The sequence below is a fragment of the Mesoplodon mirus genome, assembly GCF_964341445.2.
Source record: "Mesoplodon mirus genome assembly, chromosome: 12".
Lineage (NCBI taxonomy): Eukaryota > Metazoa > Chordata > Mammalia > Artiodactyla > Ziphiidae > Mesoplodon > Mesoplodon mirus.
The window spans coordinates 48,977,378-49,001,520 of NC_138988.1; the positions used below are offsets into that span (position 1 = coordinate 48,977,378).

Below are 24,143 nucleotides of genomic sequence, written 5' to 3' on the forward strand. Positions count from 1 at the left end.
CACATATTGAAGGCTACCAGGTCATGATTAGAGAAAGCCAGGAGTAAACGTGCTGACATGGCAGAATCTCACAAGAATGCAGACTGGATTTAAGAGGACAAAAGGTTCTTCCTTTTTCCCTAATGTAATGATTTTTCTACATATTGCAGTTCTCCCAGGATGCCAGGCATGGTGGCAGAGGATAACAGCACTTTGGTGTGAAAAAGCTATGTATGCCTCGTGAAATTAACAAACTTAATTTTAAAACCATAATCTGCTATGAAACATGATGCTAAACCTTCCTAAAAAGGTTTCTCTAATTAAGATGCTAAAAGCCAGTGGTCAAATCAAGTATGAGGTTAAAAATGCATAAAAATAAAATACCAAAAAGATTAATAGAGACAAACTTTTCAAATATATTTTAGTTCTAGAGAAAGTATCAAGGTCTTCTCAACTTGTAAATGAACAATATAATCCACCACTCATGATCTATCTCCAAGAGTTTACTATTTATAAAACTTGTTCAACACTCATGTTAGTCCTAGAAACGTAGAGAAGATAAGAAAAAGATCTCCTATGACATTTAAAACCCTTTGTCAGTTATTACTTTCAAACGTTAGTTTGCACTGTTGCAGGAAAAGAAGTTCATGCGTGATTCAATAATGCTGCACAATGTCAATGTCATGAGAGACCCAAAAAAGGCTGGGAGAACTTTTCTAGTTCAAAAGAGACCTGAAGAACATGACAACAAAATGCAATGTGCAATCTTTCAATGGATCCTGGAATTTTAAAAATTATGAGACAGACATTATTTGGAAAAATGGGAAAATGTGGATATTTACTATATATTAGATAAGAGCATTGTATTAATATTAAATTCCTGAGAGTCGTAACTGTATTGTGACTATGTAGGAAAAGGCCCTTGTTCTTAAAGATACTTGGTAAAGTATTTAGTTTATGTTTGCAAGTAACTGTCAAATGCTTGCAAGCACCATGTTTGCAAGCAACTGTCAAATGTCACAGACGGAAAAATATATATGGAGAGAAAGCAAGAGTGAGAGCAAGTGAGAAAATTTGGCAAATGTTAATGACTGGTAAATGTAGGTGGAGGGTATATGGATGTTCATTGTACTATTTTTACAAATCTTGTTTGAAGTTTTTCAAACTAAAAGTTGAGGAGACAATCAACGGAAATGCTACAGAATATACCTTTCAAGTGATAAATGATACTATTTAAATGCAATAACAAGCATGATACAGTATTTATAATATTATAAACAAAGGTAAATGTTAAGACTTACTGAATTAGATTTGGGATTTACAAGACTAATGACAGTTTTAGATAATCACTAAGGCAGCTGACATTAAAAATAAAAATGAGATTCAAATGTAGGCGGAAAGGATATTTAAAGCAAAAACGTTAAAAAATGCTATATATTAACGTTTTAAAACTTGATACTGTTAGTTGAGCACTAGGTTAATTAATAATCAGAGAACCTTTAATTTAATTATAATTAAGTTCTACAGATTGTGATCCAGCTTATTTGTCACTTGTGAAAATTCTTGCAAAGTTTGAGGTAAAGATGTACCCTAAATTTTTAGGGGTGCTAAATCACACTAACAGCATGGATAATATGTGGAGGTGATGGGAGGGGTGTTTAAATGTGAGGACAGCCAACTGTGTCCAAACATTTTAGATGCCTCCCCCTCATTGTAATAATATGTTAATTAGAAACAGCCACATTCAATTAGAGCAAGCTGCCTAAGGGTCTCCTCAGGACAAATGTGCTACTTTGTTATACTGCATGATCCCAGGAACTAATAAAACTGCCATTTATTTTAAAATCAATTTTACTAGTGCTCATTATTTCAGATTAGCCTTGACTCTAAGAATGTTTTACAATATTTTACATTCTGGATTCATGAAATACATCACTTTTATCTAGAAAATGATTTTTCATTTTTCTCTCACAAGCTTTATTAACTTCAAAGACCATTCTTGAGAAATAAAAAACAAAAAGGAATGTAAAATACATAAGATTTTTTTGGATTCTTTAGCAAAATTTCAAAGACCAATTCTGAAACATTCAGCTACTGTTTAAAGAGCTAAAATTTCCTAGAATTATGTAACATTTACTGGTGGTGATTATTAATCTATATATTATTAATCTATAAAGCAAAATTAACAGAAAATCCCTATATTAACCCATAGCATAATCATATTTTCATTAAACAAAAGAGCAAAAGAACTCCAGCATAATGGTTAGTATCATGCAATACATTTAATTTTTTCAGAAAAGACAAAAGACATATTATTCTTCACTCACCACATGCTAACTAAGCACAGACTGACGATTTACTCAGAAGATACCACTGCGAGGTGAAGTATACTACAAAGCCAGGAAGAAAAAAAGCTTATTGGATTAGTTTTAAGACAACATAACACAGAGATTATATGTGTATATGAACTTCAAAGGATTAAACAGAATGTACTTAAATTTTTCTCACATCTCCCCAAATCAAGGGAGGATAGGCTAAGGAATCTGTAATAGCTCCCTCCCATCCTAAGTAAATATAACACTATGTAGTGGAGATTTTACTTGGAACTTTAATTTAAAAGTTTAAACAACACAATTAAAGATGTACTTACATTTTAAGTACATATTTATATGCTAGACATAATTAAGTCATGATTATTTGGTTTATAAAAGGATTTCTTTCATAATTCCATTAAAGCACACATTACAATTTGATTTACATAATTTCAATTTACCACCAAAAATCTGGGGGGAAATGTTGATGAATGTGAATACAGTGTGTCTATATGTTGAATCATCATTCCTAAAATATGTCAATTTTATCAATGAATAACTCTTGTATATCAACAGTATATCAGGAATGGTTTCAGGAATGATAACCCAAACCAAAGTTTCTGTTCAAGGGGACCCAATCTCTGCAAACACAGTTTTACTATAGCAACCTCCTTAAATAAATTCTATGTCCTATTTAACATGGTCATAAACCAAGATTATTAATTAGCTTCCTGGTTTGCTTTAAAACAGCATCAGCAAAAACAGTTGTTTATAAAATCTGAGTCTATTCTTAGTGTAACCAACCTCAGAAGCATCACTTTATTTATCTTTTAAATTTAATGTACAGTTAGTAAGGAACAGCAAAATCAAAAGACAAAGTAGAAAATATCTGCAACACACAACACAATAAGGCTAACATCCCATTGGAAAACTGGCAAAAGCATGTGAAATATATGTATGCTCCCTGTGTCTATGCTTGTTAAGTACTGAAAAACTGAAATAATCTAAGTGTCCATGGATAGGAAATTGATGAACTCAGCTGTAGGACATCCATATAATCAACCAATCAAAAGAATAAGGTAAATCAGTTTGTAATGAGGTGGAATTATATAAAAATAAGTGAAAAAAGCAAGCTGTTGCATACTCTCATTTTTATAAAATAAAATACTTAAATGATAAAGGAATAATTATAAATACATAATTATAAAGCTGGGGGATGTTCACCACACCATTAGCAAACATGACCTTGGCAAGGTGGAGACAGCTGGGAGGCTGAAAATCATGAAGATCTCCCCTTCTATGTAATGTTTCTGAGCTGTTTGCAATGTTTTTTCGCAATGATCACACATCATGTAATTCTAACAATATCAAGAGGTAAAACCACTTTTAAGATAACAAATATATGTTTTACACAGGCAGTGTTTTTCACTATGCATCATTTTTATGTGCGTTTGTTTCTTGAATCCACCTTGCATGCATCTACTGAGACCACGCAAATGGAAAGGTAAACCTCAACTAGAATGGAGAACTTTTATACCTAACGATGCTGAAAAGTTCTGACGATTTTATTAATCTGGAAGAGATTTTTAAAGTTTCAGCCAAAAGGAGAGAATTCAGAAACATTAACTTAAATACAAGACTGGTCTAGGGTAAGGACTGATCAAGAGCTTGACACAACACAAAGGATCAGCATGAAAGCAAAGCAATAACAAAGTCAACAGAAGATCAATCTTTAAAAATGACTAGAGTGGATGAGAAATGAAAACAAGCCAAATCTTTCTCATCAGAATAGAACAATTTTCTTTTAATGGAGTCATCAAGAAAATAGCCATCCAGTTTAAACGTGTCATTAAGTTTGCTAACACTCTAAAGAGAAAAGTATATTCCTAGAAACACATTTTAAAAGAGATTTCTATATAACAAAAGAACCTCTCAATTTCAAGAGATGATTTAGCACTTGATTAAAATAAACTCTTACTGTAATCATCCTAAATAAATAACACTCTCTTTAAAAAAAAAAAAAAAAAAAAGTCTGATGGTGTACTTCCAGGGCAGTCTTATTCAATTAGACAAGCTAAAGACTCCCGTATTGGGACTTCCCTGGTGGCGCAGTGGTTAAGAATCTGCCTGCCAGTGCAGGGAACACGGGTTCAAGCCCTGTTCCAGGAAGATCCCACATGCCCCGGAGCAACTAAGCTCGTGCGCCACAACTACTGAGCCTGCGTTCTAGAGCCTGAGTGCCACAACGACTGAACCCGCATGCCGCAACTACTGAAGCCTGTGTGCCTAGAGCTCGTGCTCCACAACAAAAGAAGCCACTGCAATGAGAAGCCCACGCACCACAACAAAGAGTAGTGCCCCTCCCCCCGCTCACCAAAACCAGAGAAAGCCCGTGTGCAGCAACAAAGACCCCACATAGCCAAAAATAAATAAAATTAATTAATTAATTAAAAAAAAAAAAGACTTTCGTATTCACTCTTGCTCCCACCCTGAAACTCAAACATCCAGTCTACTCTGGCCATTTACACTACCTAAACCATCACAAACCAGGCACAATAAGCTAAAAACTGAGAGGAGGGAAAAGGTTGCTCTAGGGAACACAAAGGTATGTGCATTTGGTATGTGCACTCCTGTAACTTCTGTCTGCTGCATATAAGACAATTATTTCCCACTTGAATGAAATCTAAAACTTTAAAATTTACAACTAACTTAATACTTTAGAGGAAAAGAAACCTTAGAGATAAAACAGTCCAACATACTTGTTTTACCAACAAGGGCCAGAAATATGAAAAAGGTTTGCTCAAAGTTACACAGGGGCTGAGCTGTTGAGAGCTAGCTCTCACCAAGCAAAGCTGCATGTGGTGGCACTCAGAGGTGCTGAAACTGGAGATGGGACATGTTTTGAGCTGGTTTCATTCCTATTAAGCGACCTGACTGTTGTAGTGAGGTCTTTCATGGTTTATCTTATACACATTATTGGTTTACCTTTCCAAGTCTCACCTTCTAGGAAAGACGCGTTCTACTCATCACTACATGTGGCTCAGGAACCACCACCACCAGCCCCACCATGATCACAAAACCCCAGTGCAGGCACTATACGTACTTTGGTTCTCCAACAATCCTAACAAGATAACATTAGTTTTGTGAAGAAACAGAGGCTCTGAGACTTGTGTGTGCACTTTCTTTAACTTCTACCTGCTGCATAGAAGACAATTTTTTCCCACTTGAAAGAAATCTAAAACTTTAAAATTTATAACTAATTTAATACTTTAGAGGAAAAGGAAGCTTAGAGATAGAATAATCCAACATACTTTTGTGAAGAAACAGAGGCTCTGAGACTTGTCAAATGGAGGACTAGGATTCCTTCTCTACACACTGTGACCCTCAAATAAACCAGACTTTACTTATGCTCTATAATTTACTCTTACTTGACAGATAATGGCTTCTCATCTACGAAATACATTCTTCAAATTAGGTTAAACTCTGAAACCATTTATTAAATAATAACTGTTGTATTCTGTAGTGGGGTTTTTCAAATAAACAGTATAAAAGTCACTAAGGAGAGGGGAGATATGGTAAAGAGGGGACATACTGAAAAAAACCTTACCAGCAGTCATGGACAGTTTTCGATCAATGCCACAAAGCAAACATATAATAATTAGGGTCACAAAGCAAAGTTTTTAGAAAGTACTCCTCCTCTCATACCTGCTAAATAACGTAAATGCTGACATGGCTGCACGCTCTCAGCAAAAAGTGCAATCCACGCTCTCTCAAGCATCCCAAATACTAACGGACAGGGGAGGGAGCTCTGCAATATGACGGAGTTTGTTTGGTTTACTTATACCAGCTTTGTAGCCCCCAAACCTAAAATAACAAAATAGTCAATACTGTTGATTTTTAACAGAGGGGAAACTGTAGCTGCGGTTACAACAAATTACAGAAATGGTCCATCTGCAACATATATTTAAAGCTAATGTGACTAAATAGCTTTTAAACAATTATTTAATAAAACCCTTAAAAGCTCTGTTTTCTACACATATAGGTATCTTTCTATTGGATACTTCCATAGAAAAAGAGAAGTCACTATTCTTAGCAGTGTTTTGCTCTAATCAGCTACAGTTCATTGGGGTATGAAACAAGTTATAATTTCTTTAGGAGGCTTGTTCAAAGACAGTGATTCTTACCACTTATTTTATGAATGACAGCAATTTTAAGGCAAATGTGACTTATGTTTCAACTTTCCCAATCAACAGTAATCTTAATTTTCCATCAAATAAGGAAACAATCATGAGTCACTCTATCCTGTACCAAAAATCTCTTTATGCTGACAAAAGGTGACTCAAATTGATAAGTCATCTTTGGGATCTCCCTCACTTCATGCTCACTATAACTTAGTTCATCTTTCCTAAGCATCTATTTTTATTATTTGAATTACATTACTTAAGCATATCTTTTATTCATGTATGAATGAATGGATGCTACCCCTTCCCCCTAAAACTAAAGGTTCCACAAGGGCAACAATCGTATCGTCCATGTCTTCTATTTTCCTACATTTGCCATAACAAGTAAGATGTTACAGAAAAAACCCAAACAAACTTTTTGGCCAACCCAACAGAAGAGAAGTAGGTGACTGTCAACTGAACTCATTCATTAAGCAAAAGATAATGATGGATGAGACTCTGCTTAAAATAGTAGTGGGAAAAAAAAAAAGTAGTGGAAAGAGTGGGACTTTCTTTCTGGGCAGGTCAGCCTCTGGGATAAGGAAGGATTATTTCAGGAAGTCAGTCACCACTTCATCCCTATCTAGAATGAATACCATTTTATTCACAAAAGAAGAGTGTAAAGTTTTTCAAAGATTTTTTTAATTAAACTTAAGAAAGAAACTTTTCGGGCTTCCCTGGTGGCGCAGTGGTTGAGAGTCCGCCTGCCGATGCAGGGGACACGGGTTCGTGCCCCGGTCTGGGGGGATCCCACATGCCGCGGAGCGGCTGGGCCCGTGAGCCATGGCCGTTGGGCCTGCGTGTCCGGGGCCTGTGCTCCGCAACGGGAGAGGCCGCAACAGTGAGAGGCCCATGTAATGCAAAAAAAAAAAAAAAAAAAAAAAAAAAAGAAACTTTTCCATCCACCTTAAAAGGTTTTTAGATGGTTCACTATTTACAGGTAATCAATTCGATTAGTTTCCTTCAAGACAAACCAATCTAAGGCTGTATGTGTGCGTGTGGGGTGAGGGGGAATGTTTCCTACCACATTTGCCAAAGCAGTGACTTAGGATGAGTCTATACTATATTCTAAATCCTGACAAAATGTAGCCCAACAGTAAGATGAGAGGTTGGCTATATCCCAACATCAAGATAAAAAAGAGGCTACAGGAGAATGAACAAAGATAATAAAAGCTTTCTATTTACATCCATCATTTTAAAGTATTTTCTTAAACTGGACTATAATGACAGAATTGTGTCAACGGGCTCAAACTGCATTGGAGATTTTTATTTTCACAAAGACACAGTTGTTTACTCAGTGAAGAGGAAAACCACTCTGAGTGGACTATAGATTATAGAATTGGATGTTTTGCTATATTTAAAACAACATTCTCTCTACTGATGAAGGGCATACATTATAGTTACATACTTCTTTATCAAAAATATCTATAACCAGAAATAACTACAGAGGTATGGCAATATTTTTCAGACCACTAGATACCATGGAGAAATGCTTCACCAAAAAAAACAAAGGCTAACCAAAATAACTGCAACTCTCTCAGAAAATATACAATAGGTAAATAATACAGTATACAATGGAGTACTGGGACAAAAGTCAGGGATGCTGGGATGACCTTAGAGGAAGCCAGAAAGAGGTCAGAACATGCAATGGGTCAAAGGAGAGGAACTTCATAGATGGCTGATAAGTGCTGGGGTTATTTAGCCTGGAAGGTAAAAGCCATCCACCCAGGCCATCTGTGGGTTCTTGGTTGAGTTCCATGGGTTAGAACCAGAACAGATTGGTGACCACAACAGAAAGGGAGACTTGGGATCAAGATAAGCCAGAATTTTTGTAAGAAACACACAGTCTGTAGAGATAAGACAGGATTCTTAAGGGTAATTACTTATTGACTTAGTCCTTCTTACTGGAGATACTCAGACATGGGCTAACCCATTACTAAAGAGTAGATCTTTGTTTACTTTAAATAGGAGAGTGAAAAAAACAGCAGTACTGGGATCATGAAATAGGTAAAGAAATTGGGGGGAAGATGTGGAAGAGCTACAGGCTATTAGCAAGACAAGAAAAGGAAGCAGAAAGTGACAGCTAAGGGCCAGACAGGAAAACAGCACAAATTTCATTCTATGCTTAGAATGGATCTTCTTACTGTATTATTGGTTCAGCACAAAAAGAAGTTAGGCAAAGGGAATCTTGCATAATTTATGAAGTGTGTGTTTGTTTCATTTCAGTCACAGCTGACTTGACACAAAGGTTTCTAAGAATTCAGTTATGTACATTCCCCTTGCAGGGTATATGTCAAAAGCGCAAAAAAATGCTTAAACTCTTATACTCAGAATTATTGTATTTAGAAATCAAGTGAAGTAGAATAAGGAATTGTAATCTACAAAACACCTAACATCATGATATAATTCAGCTTAAAAAATTATTACTGGATATACCAGAACAAATGCCTTTTCCATCCTTCCCATAAAGAGCCCAAGTTCCAGAAATCTCATATAGCACATACTGGTGTCAACCTCATACATACTATTAAATAAGACTGTTCTTTCCTTGAGGGCATCCATTCAGATGTGCCCTCAGTTTAATTTTCTTAATGTAGTTTCACTCTCATTTTTCAGGCTACAGTACAATAAAGATGAAAACTTTTAAATTTCTCTTACCAACTCAAAGTCTTTGTAAGTGAAGCAGAATGTAAACAGATGAGATAAAGTTGTCTTCTATCTATAGCCTATTCTTAAAGCTTACCATGAGCCGAGCATCTTCTCTTTCCAAAATTTTCTGAGTCTGATCATCAGGGAACTTCAGTACAGTGGTTATAACCTTTGCCATGGTCTACAAAAAAGACAAGAGACGATCACTAGACAGTGGAGCAGATGGGTCTCACCCCATTCTGACATGTTCTGCTGGTGGAATTCTTTAGTGCTCTCAATGGAAGCCACGACCAAAGAAGTATGATGTGAAGGTACTGGTCAAGGAAATAACAGCCAACGCTAGAATTTCGATTTGAAAGGATCCCTCACAAGGTCTGGGTTGATATTATTTCAAGAAGATGTATTTACAATAGCATGAAGCTATATACAGTTCTAATGCTCTTGGCCCTCTGTCTTATTAAAATGAAACTTTATTACTCATTCATTTTATAAGGCTTTTTATTTGTAGAAATCTACCTAGTAAGTGATGTATTGCCAAAACATATGCTCTAAACAATCAGATTTAGAGACTCTCAAGTTCAGCTTGAACTAAATCACATCATATATCTCATAAACACGGGCTACTGCATGAACATGAACATGCTTATAGGTATTTTTTAATACATGCAGCACATCAGCCTAATAGAAATACAAATTACATTTTAAATAAACACAAGATGTTCTGTTTGGTAGAAAACAGGATGAATCAAAACATTACACATGGTGGCTTGCAAACAAGATCATAAACTGTGCAGATCTCAATAAATATACCGTAAGTCAGACTGTCACCCATAAGCTCGTGGAAAATTCTCCTCAAAGGTTGAAATTCCCTATCTTGTACCAAGATGACATGGTTTGAGGGAGACAGAGAGGAAAGAAGATACCACTTATGAAATAAGTAGGATAACAAGTTCAGTGCTTACATACAAATTCAGGTACTAGCGCTCTCCTGAGGATTAGTAGTAGTACTACTCACTGTAGTGCTACAGAGGGTGGGAGGCTCACCAGAAAGCTGACCCTAACATTCTTCGTTCATAGTTACAAGACTGTGTGTGTGTATGGCAGGGCGGGGGAGAGTGTGTGACTGCAGAAGGTCACTGAGTAAAAGATAACAGAATAGAATTAACCAAAATTTTAGGAACATACATCATTAGAAAAAAAGTATAATTATTTCCAGGAAGGAAAAGAACTAACATTTAAAAAAATTCTTATTATGTGCTAAGCCTAGGCAAGGCACGTTACATATTTCTAATATTTATTTCAACTAACAGATCAACTAACACTATTCCTCAACCACAAACCCCACAAAGAGCAAGATTTTAGTTTCAGCCCTCCTTCCTTCCTCATCCTTTAAATTGTATTGCCTAAATAGAACAGAATCTTCTGTGCTAAACTGAAGTCTAGAAACCAAGTGTATATGTGGCATGAAATGGGAAGAGAAATATGAAGTAGTAACTATTTCAATATTCTTTTTATTAGCACTCTGGAAATTTTAAATGGTTTCTGGTATACTATCTATGAAGACTGTTTTTAGGAAGTACCAAAAATCTAAAATTCAGGGATTCACAATTATAGGGAACATTTCTTTAATTTCAATAGCTTAACAAGTTCAGAAACCCAAAAGCCCATTTATATTCACTATGAAACTGCATAGTGCACATCTATGCACAAACATGTCTGTCAAAACAAAAACAAAAACAAAAACAAAAAAACAAGACAAAAAATAAAACCAACTGTGGCTAGTTGCCTCTTCACACTTCTAGACAATGTTAAATGGGAAACCCACCTCTAAATTCATCACTGATGCAGCATTTGCAGTTGATTACCTAGTAAAGACTTAAAAGCTCTTCCCTGGCTTGTCAGAAAACACTTTAATGGAAAGCCCAGGCTCTTTGCTGAATCTTGGGAAAGAAATCAGACTGTCTACTCTACGTACCTAAACCTAAAGTTTCCTTAGGTCCTGGGAAGTAAGGAAAAGTTCAAATGAGCCACCTGGTTTAGAAGTGGCCTCTCCTGCCATGTTTTCTTTAGGGAAAGGAGTCAATAAAGGATAGAATGAGAAACACTTTCTATTGAAAAGGAGAACAGGCTGAATTTAAGCATCAAAAATAGCATGGAGGCTCAAAACCCAACAAAAAGAAAGTGCAAGGACAGAAGAAAGAAGGGGAGTTTACTTAACTTCATACTATAAGAATGTGTATCACATATGTGGTCTTAGAAAAATCATCTGCCTCATCAAATAGGGAACACTGTGTACAAAAGCAGATGAAGAAAGACAGGTGGGATGACGTACAGATCCTACTGGACAAGAAACAACGGCAGATGGTGATCAAATCACAAAGGCCACAATATACTCCAGCTTGTTCTAAAACCACAACCTGGTCTCCATTTCAAATTCTTTGTGAATGTATGGAAATTAGGCAAATCAACAAAAGAAATGTCTAAAAATAGCTCTGATTTTGTCAACCCCTGCTCAAAAATTTTCAGGGTTACCCGCCAACAACCTACAGGTAAAACTCTGAGAATACTCCAGGCCCTCCACACCCTGCAGCCCTAAGCAGAGTCACTTCCACCTCATAGAGCTGGTATTTTAGTTGGAGCGGACTACTTGTCATTCCAAAGCCCACACTCAATTTCCTGTCTTGGACTTTCTGTCTGGGCTTTCCTCCTGTCTGAGCTCATCTATCAAAATCTATGCCCCCTTGTAAAGGCCTGTATATACATCTCCTTCTCCATGATGTCCTTGACCTTCCCACAAGTAAACATGAGGACACTGTGCTACAGTCTGCACCATACTGTGCTTAGTAAACAGCTCCACTTTCTCACTATATGGTAAACACCTTAAAGTTAGGGATGGTGTCAATTTTCATCTCCTTATCCATCATGGTGATAAACAAAGGACCACATATAGTAAGTGTTCAATAAACATGAAGTAAATTAAACTGAATATCTACTGCCAATTTTCAATATTGACTTATAAAATGTGATGGCAGAATAAAAGACTACTCAGTCTTGGTAACCAGAAAAGCACACTGAATGCTGAAGATAAAGATCAGAGAGAGCCGCCTCAACACAGATTCCCAGCCATGTGTTAGCTGGGGCTGCCCGTGCCTCAAGAGCGTCCCTTCTAGCTGTCTCCCAAGTCACAGCCTAGGAGGAAATGCAGAGCCCTGAGACCTGGCTGAACTGGTACCACCCCAGAACGTATCTCATGCTGGGCTGGGCCTTTCCCCAGGACTCAAACTCTGTAGGGATCTCACCCCACCACACAGGCTCACAACATCCAGAAGACACAGGCTGAGGCAGTCACACTCTCTTCATTTTGCAGATCGAGAAAAAGACTAAATAATTTATTTAGCAACAACTCAGGGATGATAGCTTTAGACTCAACGAATAAACCAGAGTAGCTGAAGTTCCTGAGAGGCTATTTTTCATAAAGAAATGCTTTTCCCCCTTCCCTGCAATAACAAGGTAACTTTAAACTATCTACCCCACCTCAAATACAGGCTGCTATCCAATCAGGGCATAGTAAGAGAAAGTTACATTTCATTGACTTTGTTTTTTAAAGATAAGGAGAAAATGAGTTTTAGCTATCCTCTGAATTAAAAAAAAAAAAAGTCCTTAAGAAAAAAAGGTACTGAATTACTGTGAATTAATATATCCCGCCTATGATTCATGTTCAGGATCACACTAGACATTACTTTAATTTGAACTATCTGATACAGTGAAGTTAGACTTCTATAGTGTCAAGGATTCAAACGACTTCTACCCCTATAGCTCCTGGTGTTTAACTGAATCTACAATTCATAACATCCTTTTTTTTTTTTTTAAATAAATTTTATTTATTTGGCTGTGTTGGGTCTTCGTTGCTGCGTGCAGGCTTCTCTCTAGTTGAGGCAAGTGGGGGCTACTCCTTGTTGTGGTACACAGGCTTCTCACTGTGGTGGCTTCTCTTGCTGCAGAGCATGGGATCTAGGCACGTGGGCTTCGGTAGTTGGGGCACATGGGCTCAGCAGTTGTGGCTCGTGGGCTCTACGGCACAGGCTCAGTAGTTGTGGCGCACGGGCTTAGTTGCTCCACGGCATGTGGGATCTTCCCGGACCAGGGATTGAACCCATGTCCCTTGCATTGGCAGGCGGATTCTTAACCACTGCGCCACCAGGGAAGTCCCCATAACATACTTAAGAGATTTTCTTATGTCCTAATTTTTAGGTCTTAAATATATTTACCAAATCAATTCCTGAACAGGTTGAGCACTCAGTAATCCCCACAGACCCATAAATTAAAACACTGATAATTTCTTAGAAAACTCATTATCCCAGGGCTTCCCTGATGGCGCAGTGGTTGAACGTCCGCCTGCCGATGCAGGGGGCAGGGGTTCGTGCCCCGGTCCGGGAAGATCCCACATGCCGCAGAGCGGCTGGGCGCGTGAGTCATGGCCGCTGAGCCTGCGCGTCCGGAGCCTGTGTTCCGCAACGGGAGAGGCCCCAACAGTGAGAGGCCCGCATACCGCAAAAAAAAAAAAAAAAAAAAAAAAAAAAGAAAACTCATTATCCCATTCTCAGCCAACATATAAGGACAATGTAAAAGTTCATGAAGGTAAAAAGTTGAAACAATATCAGAAACAGAAATTGCTTCAAATGAAAAACTTTGAGAAAAGGCTCATGAATTTCCCTAAATGCAATCAATTCAATTAAAGATATATTTACAAAATGTCTGATATAAGGCTCTTTTAAAAACACTGCTGGGGATACAAATAACAGTAAGACAAGACTCTATACTCAAGGACCTTATAATAAATTTAACGTTCTAGAAAACAAATTAACCAAGCATTATTACTTACACGGTGTGGTTATTTTTAAACGGTCAATATTCCATATGTGCAAGAGTAACTTTCTTACAGTGACTAAAGTAAAATATTTCTAAATATTCCTGCATAGTCATTCTTAATTAGGACCATTTCCAATACTAGCCACGCTATCCTCACGTCTCCATGAAATAGTCTCCATCTATTCTCCTACCTTTAAGATTTGAAGTCAAAAAAGTAGTCACATGCTTCACAAAGTATTAAGTTAATGAAATTTTGATTTTTATTTTTTAGCATCATCCACCAGTATTTTCTAAATTAATATTTTATAAATGTAACAAATATAAGCAAGATCTGCCAATTCACTTTTGCAAACAAAGAGCAATAACACAATTACCTATTGCCTACTATCAGCATGTATGGTCTGCTAATAGTAAACATACAACATCAATATGTGTATTAAAAATGGGACATATTTCCTTTTAAATTAAACCACATGCCAAATCACCAGACATGATTTATACCTTAGTCTCACGACCCATCATATACTCAAAAAGCACTTTTCGCAAATACTCAAACTCGGTAGGTTCTCCAAAGAGCGAGACATTAGTATGGTACAAATTGCCACCTGTCAAATAAAAAAAACAGACCAAACTGTAAAGACAAAACCAGATAAGCTACTTATTACTTAGAAAAAGACAAACTAAAAGACAATCAAAGGAACAAAGAGAGAGGCATCACTCTTGTATTAATTGTATTATATTGTAAGTATTGTACTGCATTACATTACATATACATTAAGCATTCCAGTTGGTATTTTTCCCTTGGAAGAGAAAACAAGAATTATTATAGCAATTTTATTTCTCACATTCCCCCCATCCTCAAACTTCTTCATCTTTCTGGCATGGCAATTTAAAAAGACTAGACCTAGGGAATACAAAGATTCCTCAGAACTGGTATCTCTTTCCTAAATATTATGTGGTTGGCTTCAGATATCCTACAATGACTAAAATGAACAATCATTTTTATTTTGTTTAAGAGTTTAGTAACTCAGAATAGTATTCTAGATTTTCTAATATTCCAAACCTGAAAGCACTGAAGTTTAAATCAAGTTTTCTGAACAGTTCTGAAACACAAGGTAGATAAAATAACTTGAAAATGCATGAAATAATAATGCCAATATAGTGGTTTTCAGATACTTTGATTCAACATCTTAAAAAGACTGTCATAAAATTTACAGTTCAGCTATTAATCAAGCTCCATTTCAATCTAAAAATAAAGAATAAATACAGTTCAGGTATATGAAGTCACACTGTGACAAACTTTAATTTGAATGAATTCATAATTATGCATTATGTGAAGTCTATACTTGCATCCACTTCCAGAAGTATGGCACACTAGGTAATCTGAAAAGCCTTCTGCACCAAGAAACATCTAAAACCATAGCAAAGAGATTAATGTGCAAATTCAAACAGACTGCTTGGATTGTTGACAGGATTAGATGAGTTGATAGACAAAATGTGTTTTATAACAGTTCCTGACAGTATTATATATGTGTCAGTTATTTAAAAAACTGTACATATGTGTTCATTTTACAGTTTGAGAAAAAAGGAAAATTAAGTATGAAATTCTTAAGTTGAAACTAAAAGAAAAAAGAATCAATACTACTCCCTATGCATGGCTGGGCACTAATTTGGCAGTTGTATGCTAAGAATCACATATGTTGACTTAGCTATGGCAAACAGTCTTTGTAGCAGGAATTTTCTCTGCAATGAGCCATAGGAAACTCCCAAGTTGGTTTTCTCTTCTTTTTGAAGTGTGTTTTGGAAAGAATCAAAGAAAGTCCTTGTTTAATTAAAAACTGTATAATGTCTTATGTTATTTCACAACAAGAGCTTTCAAAAACACAAAAGAATGTGAAATGGCTTAGATTCATGCCCCAGTGCCTTCCATGAAAAAGCAGAAAGGTTTACAAAACATTTAGCAAAATAAAACTATTCTTAATGCAGTGAGGCAGTGAAATTGAGAATGGGAAATTGTTATTCAGAAAGACTCAAGCTCATCTTTAGAATCCTTTGTAAGTGGCATACATAACTTAAGTCAACAGAGTAATACTTCCAAATCATCCTTCCTCACCTTGAAATAAATTATTTTCTCCTTTAATCCTAGTTTAAAAATAGCAATTACAGCATTATTGTAATAGTAAAAAACAGAAGCATCTAAAATATGTAACTCTGAGTTTGTATGGGTACATGTAGTGGTTTACATAAATGTCTGGATACACACAGAAGAGTCTGGAAAAATATATATGTAAATTGTAAACCAGGTTCAGCTGGAGAGTGGAGAATGAAGTGGGAACTTGCAGTTTCACTTAAACATGGCAGCATTTTTTTTTTACAACAAATACGCATTAATTTTGTTTTAGATTACTACCATTCTTTCCATAAAACTAGTTGTTACTGGTGAATTACAAAGATAAAATATATTCCTTGTAAAGAATGAGATTAGCAAAGACAAAAATGAAAATCATCCAGAAGTCCACCAATACAAGATAACCATAGATAACATGATGAGAGATCATTCCTACCTTTGTAAGGTGTCCCCACAGTTGTTGCATATACATTCTTTTCATATTCCTTCAAACGGTCTTCTAAATTGTGAATCTAAAAATAACAAATATTCCAATCATAAGATTCATATGGAAATCATATGTAAGAAAAAGACTGCTGTAGCCACTAGATTTTCTTAATGCTGAATACAGGATATAGGCAAAAAAAATTTAATACATATGGTTTCTTAGATATGACACCAAAATCAGAGACAACGAAAGAAAAAACATATAAAATGTTTGTGCCTCAAAGGACATTATCAAGAAACTGAAAAGACAACCCACAGAATAGGAGAAAATATTTGCAAATATATCTAATGAGGGACTTATATCCAGAATATATAAAGTACATTTACAATTCAACAACAACAAAAAACAAATGACCCAACTTAAAAATGAGCAAAGGACATTGCTCCAAAGAAGATATATAAATAATAAGATGCTCAACATCATTAGTCACTAGGGAAGTACAAATTACAACCATAATGAGATATCACTTCATACCAACTAGGATAGTTATAATCAAAACACTTGCTGGGGAAGATGTGGAGAAGTTGAAATTCTTTTTTTTTTTTTTTTTTGTGGTACACGGGCCTCTCACTGTTGTGGCCTCTCCTGTTGTGGAGCACAGGCTCTGGACATGCAGGCTCAGTGGCCATGGCTCACGGGCCTAGCAGCTCCGCAGCATGTGGGATCTTCCCGGACCAGGAAACGAACCCGTGTCCCCTGCATTGGCAGGCAGACTCTCAACCACTGTGCCACCAGGGAAGCCCTTGAAATTCTTATACTTTGTGGTCAGAATGTAAAATGGTGTCCACAATGTAAAACCGTTTGATGGGTCTTCAAAGGGCTAAACATATAATTACCATATGATCTAGCAATCCCACTCCTGAGTACATAACCCAAAAAAGGAAACAGTTATTCAAACAAAAACTTGTAAACAATGTTCCTAGCAGCACTATTCACAATAGGCAGAAGGTAGAAACAACCCAAACATACAACAACTGATGAATAAGTTAACAAAATGTGGTATATCTATACAATGAAATATTACTCTGCCATAAAAAGGAGTGAAGTACTGATATATGCTGCAACATGGATGAACCTTAAAAACATCATGCTAGGTGAAAGAAGTCAGATTAAAAAGCTCATGTACTGGGCTTCCCTGGTGGCACAGCGGTTGAGAGTCCACCTGCCGATGCAGGGGACACGGGTTCGTGCCCTGATCCGGGAAGATCCCACATGCCCTGGAGCGGCTAGGCCCGTGAGCCATGGCCGCTGAGCCTGCGGGTCCAGAGCCCGTGCTCCGCGATGGGAGAGGCCACAACAGTGAGAGGCCCACGTACTGCAAAAAAATAATAATAATAAATAAATAAAAAGCTCATGTATTAATATGATTCTATTTATATAAAATACTCAGAATAGGTAAATCCACAGACACAAAAAGCAGATTTGTGGTTGTGAGAGGCTGGGGGGAGGAGGTAATAGGGAGTGACAGCTTAATGGGTATGGGGTTTCCTTTTGGGGGTGATGGAATGTTCTGTAACTAGATAATATGAATGCAAATGTTCTTGTTTAAATATACGTGATCACAAATTTATAAAGACATGCTCTAGCACCTTCAGGTTTGGGAATAAAATTTCCTGTGTAAGACAGATTGCAAAGTCAATTAATAAATGAGTATTAAATCCACTTTTTAAAAAACTAGCTAAATGAGTTCCAAGAACATACTAACAGAAATCAAGGAAGTCATCTCAAAATAAAAGGCACCAATTAGACCTGTACCTGTTCTCTGAACTCTTGCTCTTTCAACTTTGAATCACTGATTAGAGTAGTCTTCTGTGCTAGTTGTGTCTGAAAGAACAAGAAGTCAGATCTGAGATGCATATGGGTTTCATCATTGCCTGGACACATTTCTATACTGCTTGGTAAATTTCTCCTGAGAACAAGTCTCTTTATGTTTTAACCTAAAGTACAGAACGCTCCTGAAAATAGACTACCTTCACTCAAATTCAATGAAAAACTAGTCTTACCTGTAGCTCCATAATTGTTACCTAAAAATGGAAAAGAAAAAAAAAATTAGTGCATATAATAAAATCTACAAGAAATAATAAAATGGAACAATATGAAATTACAAGGAAACAAAAATTTAGTGTTACAGTCTTAAGAGAGTGGTTAGATTTGAGACAACTTTAAATATTTGCTTTTAAACCTGGTCTATGTTGGTATACAAACTATTAAAATGTAAATATACATAAAATAGGTAAACACAAAGAAAAATGACTGGAAGGTCACCCACCAAACTCCTAACAATGATTACCACTTGGGAAAAGGAGGTATCCACCAGGAAGGGTTTATCTATATACTTCTGTATTATCTGATTTCTTTTTTTTTAACAAGAATGTATTCATCTATTATTTGTACAATTTGAAAAGATTAAACATATTAACATCTATTTATAGCATATGGGCCCTTTAAGGAAAATTCTAAAGGACCATTTCTGGGAATCCACTCTACACAATAATTACAAATTATTTTTCATTGAACTCAACACTGACATGTAGTTCAAGATATCTCAGAAGCACCGAAAGATGCTCAAAAAGGAAAAGAATAAAAATTCATAAAGAATAAAATAGAAAAATATTTTTTAGAGTAGAAATAAAAGTTAAGGATAGTTTCTCCTTTCTTATGCTACAAGGTAAAGGACTCAAAAGACCTCCTGAATATTAATTTCATAATGTTTCAATACTCGATGGCATCTTGACACAGGCCTCAGTGCCACTTTATGCAATATTAATACTTAATTTGATACTAAGGAAAACAACATGTTACAGAGTAGAATACGCTTATTTGGCTCATAGGAAGCAACATTTAACAGAACCAAGTATGTTGATATTGTGAGCAAATGGCAAAAAAAAAAAACAAAGAAAACTAAAACAATAGAACTTAGTAGCTAGTAAAGAGAGAAAGAGTCTACTCAGCTTTGCTCGTTGCTAATAATCAAGATATATGTACCAAGCAGCACAGCATAGCAAGCCTTTTATAAAGTCCTCTTCTCTCCATTTTGGAAAAGTGATCCATGTAATTGGTTGTCTAGAAAATTGCTATCTGGTCACCGACTTCTGTAATGAATCCTCTATAACTAAAGGATGAAGCCATGAATGTGTCCACCTTTCCCAAGACCCTCATGACAGAGCTATGAAGACCATACTGGAATGAGTGAGAACATTTTAGACGTACAACGGTACACTGCCCAGATTCTTGAATGGGGGCCCACAAGCCCTGCGGGTGTGCCCTTGTTGGGGTGTCCAGCAGGACAGGAAGCCAAAAGGTAAACATGGCCTCTCATAGCATCATTTTTACTTAAAGATCGGGATTATTAAAAACAGAAAGAAAAAAAAAAAAGCCTAGATATGGAGTGCCAGATCTCTCTGAATTCAGTGCAATTTTCCAAAATAATCCCACTGCATCTACAACTGGTCCATTAACCAAGGAGAAAAGGAGACATTGTTCTTCTCAAAGGTATACAACTAAAAACATTTTTATGTGACTACAAATAAGGATATATTATAGAGCAGGGGTCCCCCAACCCCCGGGCCGTGGACCGGTCCACGGCCTCTTAGGAACCAGGCCTCACAGCAGGAGGTGAGGAAGCAAAGCTTCATCTGCCGCTCCCCATCACTCACGTTACCGCCTGAACCATCCTCCCCCCACCCCACCCCCTGGTCCGTGGAAAAACTGTCTTCCACAAAACCAGCCCCTGGTGCCAAAAAGGTTGGGGACTGCTGTTATAGAGAATGTAAAATTTATATGAATTCTTAGCACAAAATATAAAAATCTAAAATTATCATACTTTCTATGGACCATTTTTGGCTCTGCCCCAGGGCTATGAGGTTAACTCTCCTCTGCTGTTCTTTCCACGGGAAAGACTGAGAAGCACTGGTATCACAGAAACGCCCTAGGCTCTGAAGTCTGGAAGATTGGGTTTATATTCCCAATAGAATATTTACTGTGTGAGCTTCAACATTTTATTTAACCTCTTTGAACCTCAGTTTCACTGTCTATAAAAGAGAGGCAGGGGCTTCCCTGGTGGCGCAGTGGTTGAGAGTCCGCCTGCCGATGCAGGCGACGCGGGTTTGTGCCCCGGTCCGGGAAGATCCCACATGCCGCGGAGCGGCTAGGCCCGTGAGCCATGGCCGCTGAGCCTGCGCTTCTGGAGTCTGTGCTCCGCAACGGGAGAGGCCACAACAGTGAGAGGCCCGCGTACAGAAAAAAAAAAAAAAAAGAGAGGCAGGAATCTCCCTCTTGAAAGGCTTTTGTTAGGATTAGATGAGGTAGGAAGGTATGTTAGTAGGCAAGCCAGTGAAAACGACAATGTTTTCAAGGAACGTATGGAGCCAAGTCCAGTTCCCCTCACTTTATCATTGCCAGGGTTCTCCTCCTGCTCTAGCCTTTGCTGGTATTTCTTCTGCAGCTCCTCAAGTTGAGTCTGTAGATCTCTTACTTTTGCAGTCATTTCTTCTTCATGAGCCTTTAGAATAAAAAAAATATTAACAAACATATCAAAAAGAATGCAGTAAAGAGGCAACATGATCTAGAGAAAACTACCTTTGTAGGAGAAACCAACACCTACACATTTTTGGAAACACAAACCACTGTTTTTACTGTAATTCATTACTGTGCTCTAAACACCTTCCCTCATCATGCCCCACTTTTAACTCTAAGCCCTTTTAAAAGCTGCTCACTCTTCCTAGGATGACTTTTCCCACCCTCAGTCCTCCTGCCCCCACCCCATAAAGCTCATCAAGCTGTTTCTTTCCCCTTAAACTAGGGTTCCAAGGTTTAAGCAACACTTAGGTGTATAACAGCGTTGTGACAAAACTGTAAAATAGAATCTCTGTTTTAAGACTTTGGCCTTTTCTACACTAGGATTTGATTTCTAGAAAATATCCAATATAAACTAGTTTTATGCACAGCACTGCTCAACCAGCTGGCAACTTACTGATCACAAGAAGTTGTGGAGGTTTTTTCTCAGCCCCTTGGGAAGGGCTGCACAAATCAAGATGGTTCTTTGTCCTAGTTAGCAAACCTGTACGTCCCCTTCACATCTGCCTGCAAACCATACCAGTGGTTCTTTGGAGTAAAATGTTCAACTAAAATCTATTTTTGAAAAAAAATTACTGTCCAATGTATTGGTAACTAACGTAATGTATCCATTTGCCCTGAACTTTGCAGAAAACAGACAAGGCTGCAAAAGTAATACATGATTTACTGGTTCAGAAATCCTTTTTATAAAATTTGGCATACAAATCATTCTCTCTTCTGTTCTGACTGCCCTGGTAAAAGGCTGTTGCCCACCCTTAAATTTTTTCATTTGTCTTGATAATTGCCATCATTTGTTGTACAAAGCAGTCCAGACCTCTCCTTGCTCTTATAAATCTTGCAATAACCTTTGTGCTAAAAGAACATTTGACATTGGAATATTGATCAGATTTGAGTAATGAAGACAGGACAAGTGCTTGCTGAGTAAGAGACTAAACAGGAAAACAGCCACAAGCGGCTATCTGATTTAACAGATGCTGACTTGCCAGAACCAAGAAACATCATTCTCAAAAACAAAAACAGGCCCCAAGGCACAAAATAAAGCAACAAACCACAAGACACCTCAAAAATCTAACTTTAAATACCACTTGTCATGAAACTTAGACCAACTAAAAAAGAACGAACCCCTTCTCTCAACATAAGTAAAGCAGGGGTCTCTTGTAAATAGCCTCCTTCAACATCTGCCCAAGGTACTCTAACCCAGCCTCCACCCTAAAACACCACTGATCAGAAACTACTGTAAATCTGTAACTGCCTGCAATCCTGGTTTACTAACTGTTTTTATTCTACCATCACATATCCTGTGTGGATGTCTGTGTCAATGTGGTCTAGCCTTGTTTGAAAGGATCACCTCTTACAGCTACTTATTCAGTTAGGTCCAGATTCTGATGTGACAATCAGCTATGTCTGACATTGCCTTTGACAGCTGGGAGATACCAATAGAAAGCAAGCCCTCTAAGAATTGGAAAAGAATCCTTGATGTGTTGTTTCTAATTTAAGAAACAGTTCTATAATTTCCTTTGTAAAAGCTTTCTGTCTTCTTGAAGGGGGAAAGAAAGCAATACTGCTTGCTCTGAAGTAAAAACAGTAAGAAAAACTAAACTGAATATTTATGCACATACATGGAAATTATGTTTTAAAGACTATTATGCCAAAACCAAATCACTAAAATACAGTAAATGTCAAAAAGAAACCAGTTTTGTATCTAATGTAGCTGTAAGAGCTACTCTCTCCCAGTGACACTGCTCTGAGGTTGGGACGAAGGCAGTCAGCTCCCTTACTTGTGAGACTCAACTCCTTTCAGATGTCACCAGCCCCTCTCCCCGAATGAATGCTCCCTTTGCCCTACCAGGCGTCACTTCCTTCAAATTTACCAAGTGTTGGGCTTCCCTGGTGGCACAGTGGTTGAGAGTCCGCCTGCCGATGCAGGGGACACGGGTTCGTGCCCTGGTCCGGGAAGATCCCACATGCCGCAGAGCGGCTGGGCCCGTGAGCCATGGCCGCTGAGCCTGCGCATCCGGAGCCTGTGCTCCGCAACGGGAGAGGCCACAGCAGTGAGAGGCCCGCGTACGGCAAAAAAAAAAAAAAAATTTACCAAGTGTCTAGTGTGTGCCAAGCATTTGGCTAGGTCCTCAAGACTAGAGATGAACAGCAAGATCCCTGCCTACAAGATGCTAATATTCTAGAGGAGAGGACAGATACATTAATACATTCCTACACACATATGTATGTATGACAAAAGTAACATGTCATAAGTGAAGTAATAAAGTACCAAAGGAAGACAGGTGCAATTAATTCTATTTTAAGGGGTTTCAAAAAAACTAAGTGAAAACAATATGATGCAGAAAAGCATATTCAAAAAGCTAACTCTGGGGTAGGACAGGGAAAAAACAAGAATATATTTCATTTTTGTTTCTGTTTGCATAAGGAAATACGGGAATATTATTACATAAGAAACTAATGGTTACCTGTGGAGGGAGAAGGGGAACAGGGTGTAGAATACAGAGAAAAGTTTGGATGCAATTCTCATGATAAGACCATTCTCCAAGTATACCTTTTTTTAATATTATTTTGATCTTTAAACCAAGGAATACATTTGATTCAAATGTTTTTTTCTGAATACAAGATAAATTTAAAACTTTTAAAGAAAACTGCCAAAAGAGATGACAACAGCTGCACTAACTCATGAAGTGTGAGAATGTACTCTTGAAGCACCAGGAAAAGCCTGAGCAGAGGTGAAATACAGGGAAGAAGGAGCTAAAGCTGAGCTCAGCTAGACCACAGACTGACCCAGAGGATGGGGGCACCGGGACAAGGGAAGCCACTGCAGGTGTTCAGGGGAAGGGATATGATCCCACTTTTGTTTCCAGATAGACAATAACTCTGACAGGAAGAGACGAATACTTTACGGGGAAAAAAAAACAAGA

At 37.3% G+C, this 24,143-nt stretch overlaps 1 protein-coding gene across 5 annotated transcripts in view; it reads right to left on the bottom strand.

The window, feature by feature from the left end:
* Positions 1-24,143, bottom strand: part of GOLGA4 (golgin A4) — a 111,986-nt gene that overhangs the window by 1,264 nt on the left and 86,579 nt on the right. For 4 of the 5 annotated variants that reach the window (XM_082639861.1, XM_082639860.1, XM_082639859.1 and 1 more), the window contains 7 exons: positions 21,032-21,145; positions 18,648-18,668; positions 18,400-18,468; positions 16,594-16,669; positions 14,531-14,634; positions 9,255-9,341; positions 2,307-2,369 (listed from right to left, as the gene is read on the bottom strand). In XM_082639861.1, the coding sequence (XP_082495987.1) occupies positions 2,340-2,369; positions 9,255-9,341; positions 14,531-14,634; positions 16,594-16,669; positions 18,400-18,468; positions 18,648-18,668; positions 21,032-21,145 (501 nt within the window). In that variant the 3' untranslated portion in view covers positions 2,307-2,339. The remainder of the gene's footprint in view (positions 1-2,306; positions 2,370-9,254; positions 9,342-14,530; positions 14,635-16,593; positions 16,670-18,399; positions 18,469-18,647; positions 18,669-21,031; positions 21,146-24,143) is intronic. The other variant, XM_082639858.1, reaches the window with a different exon arrangement.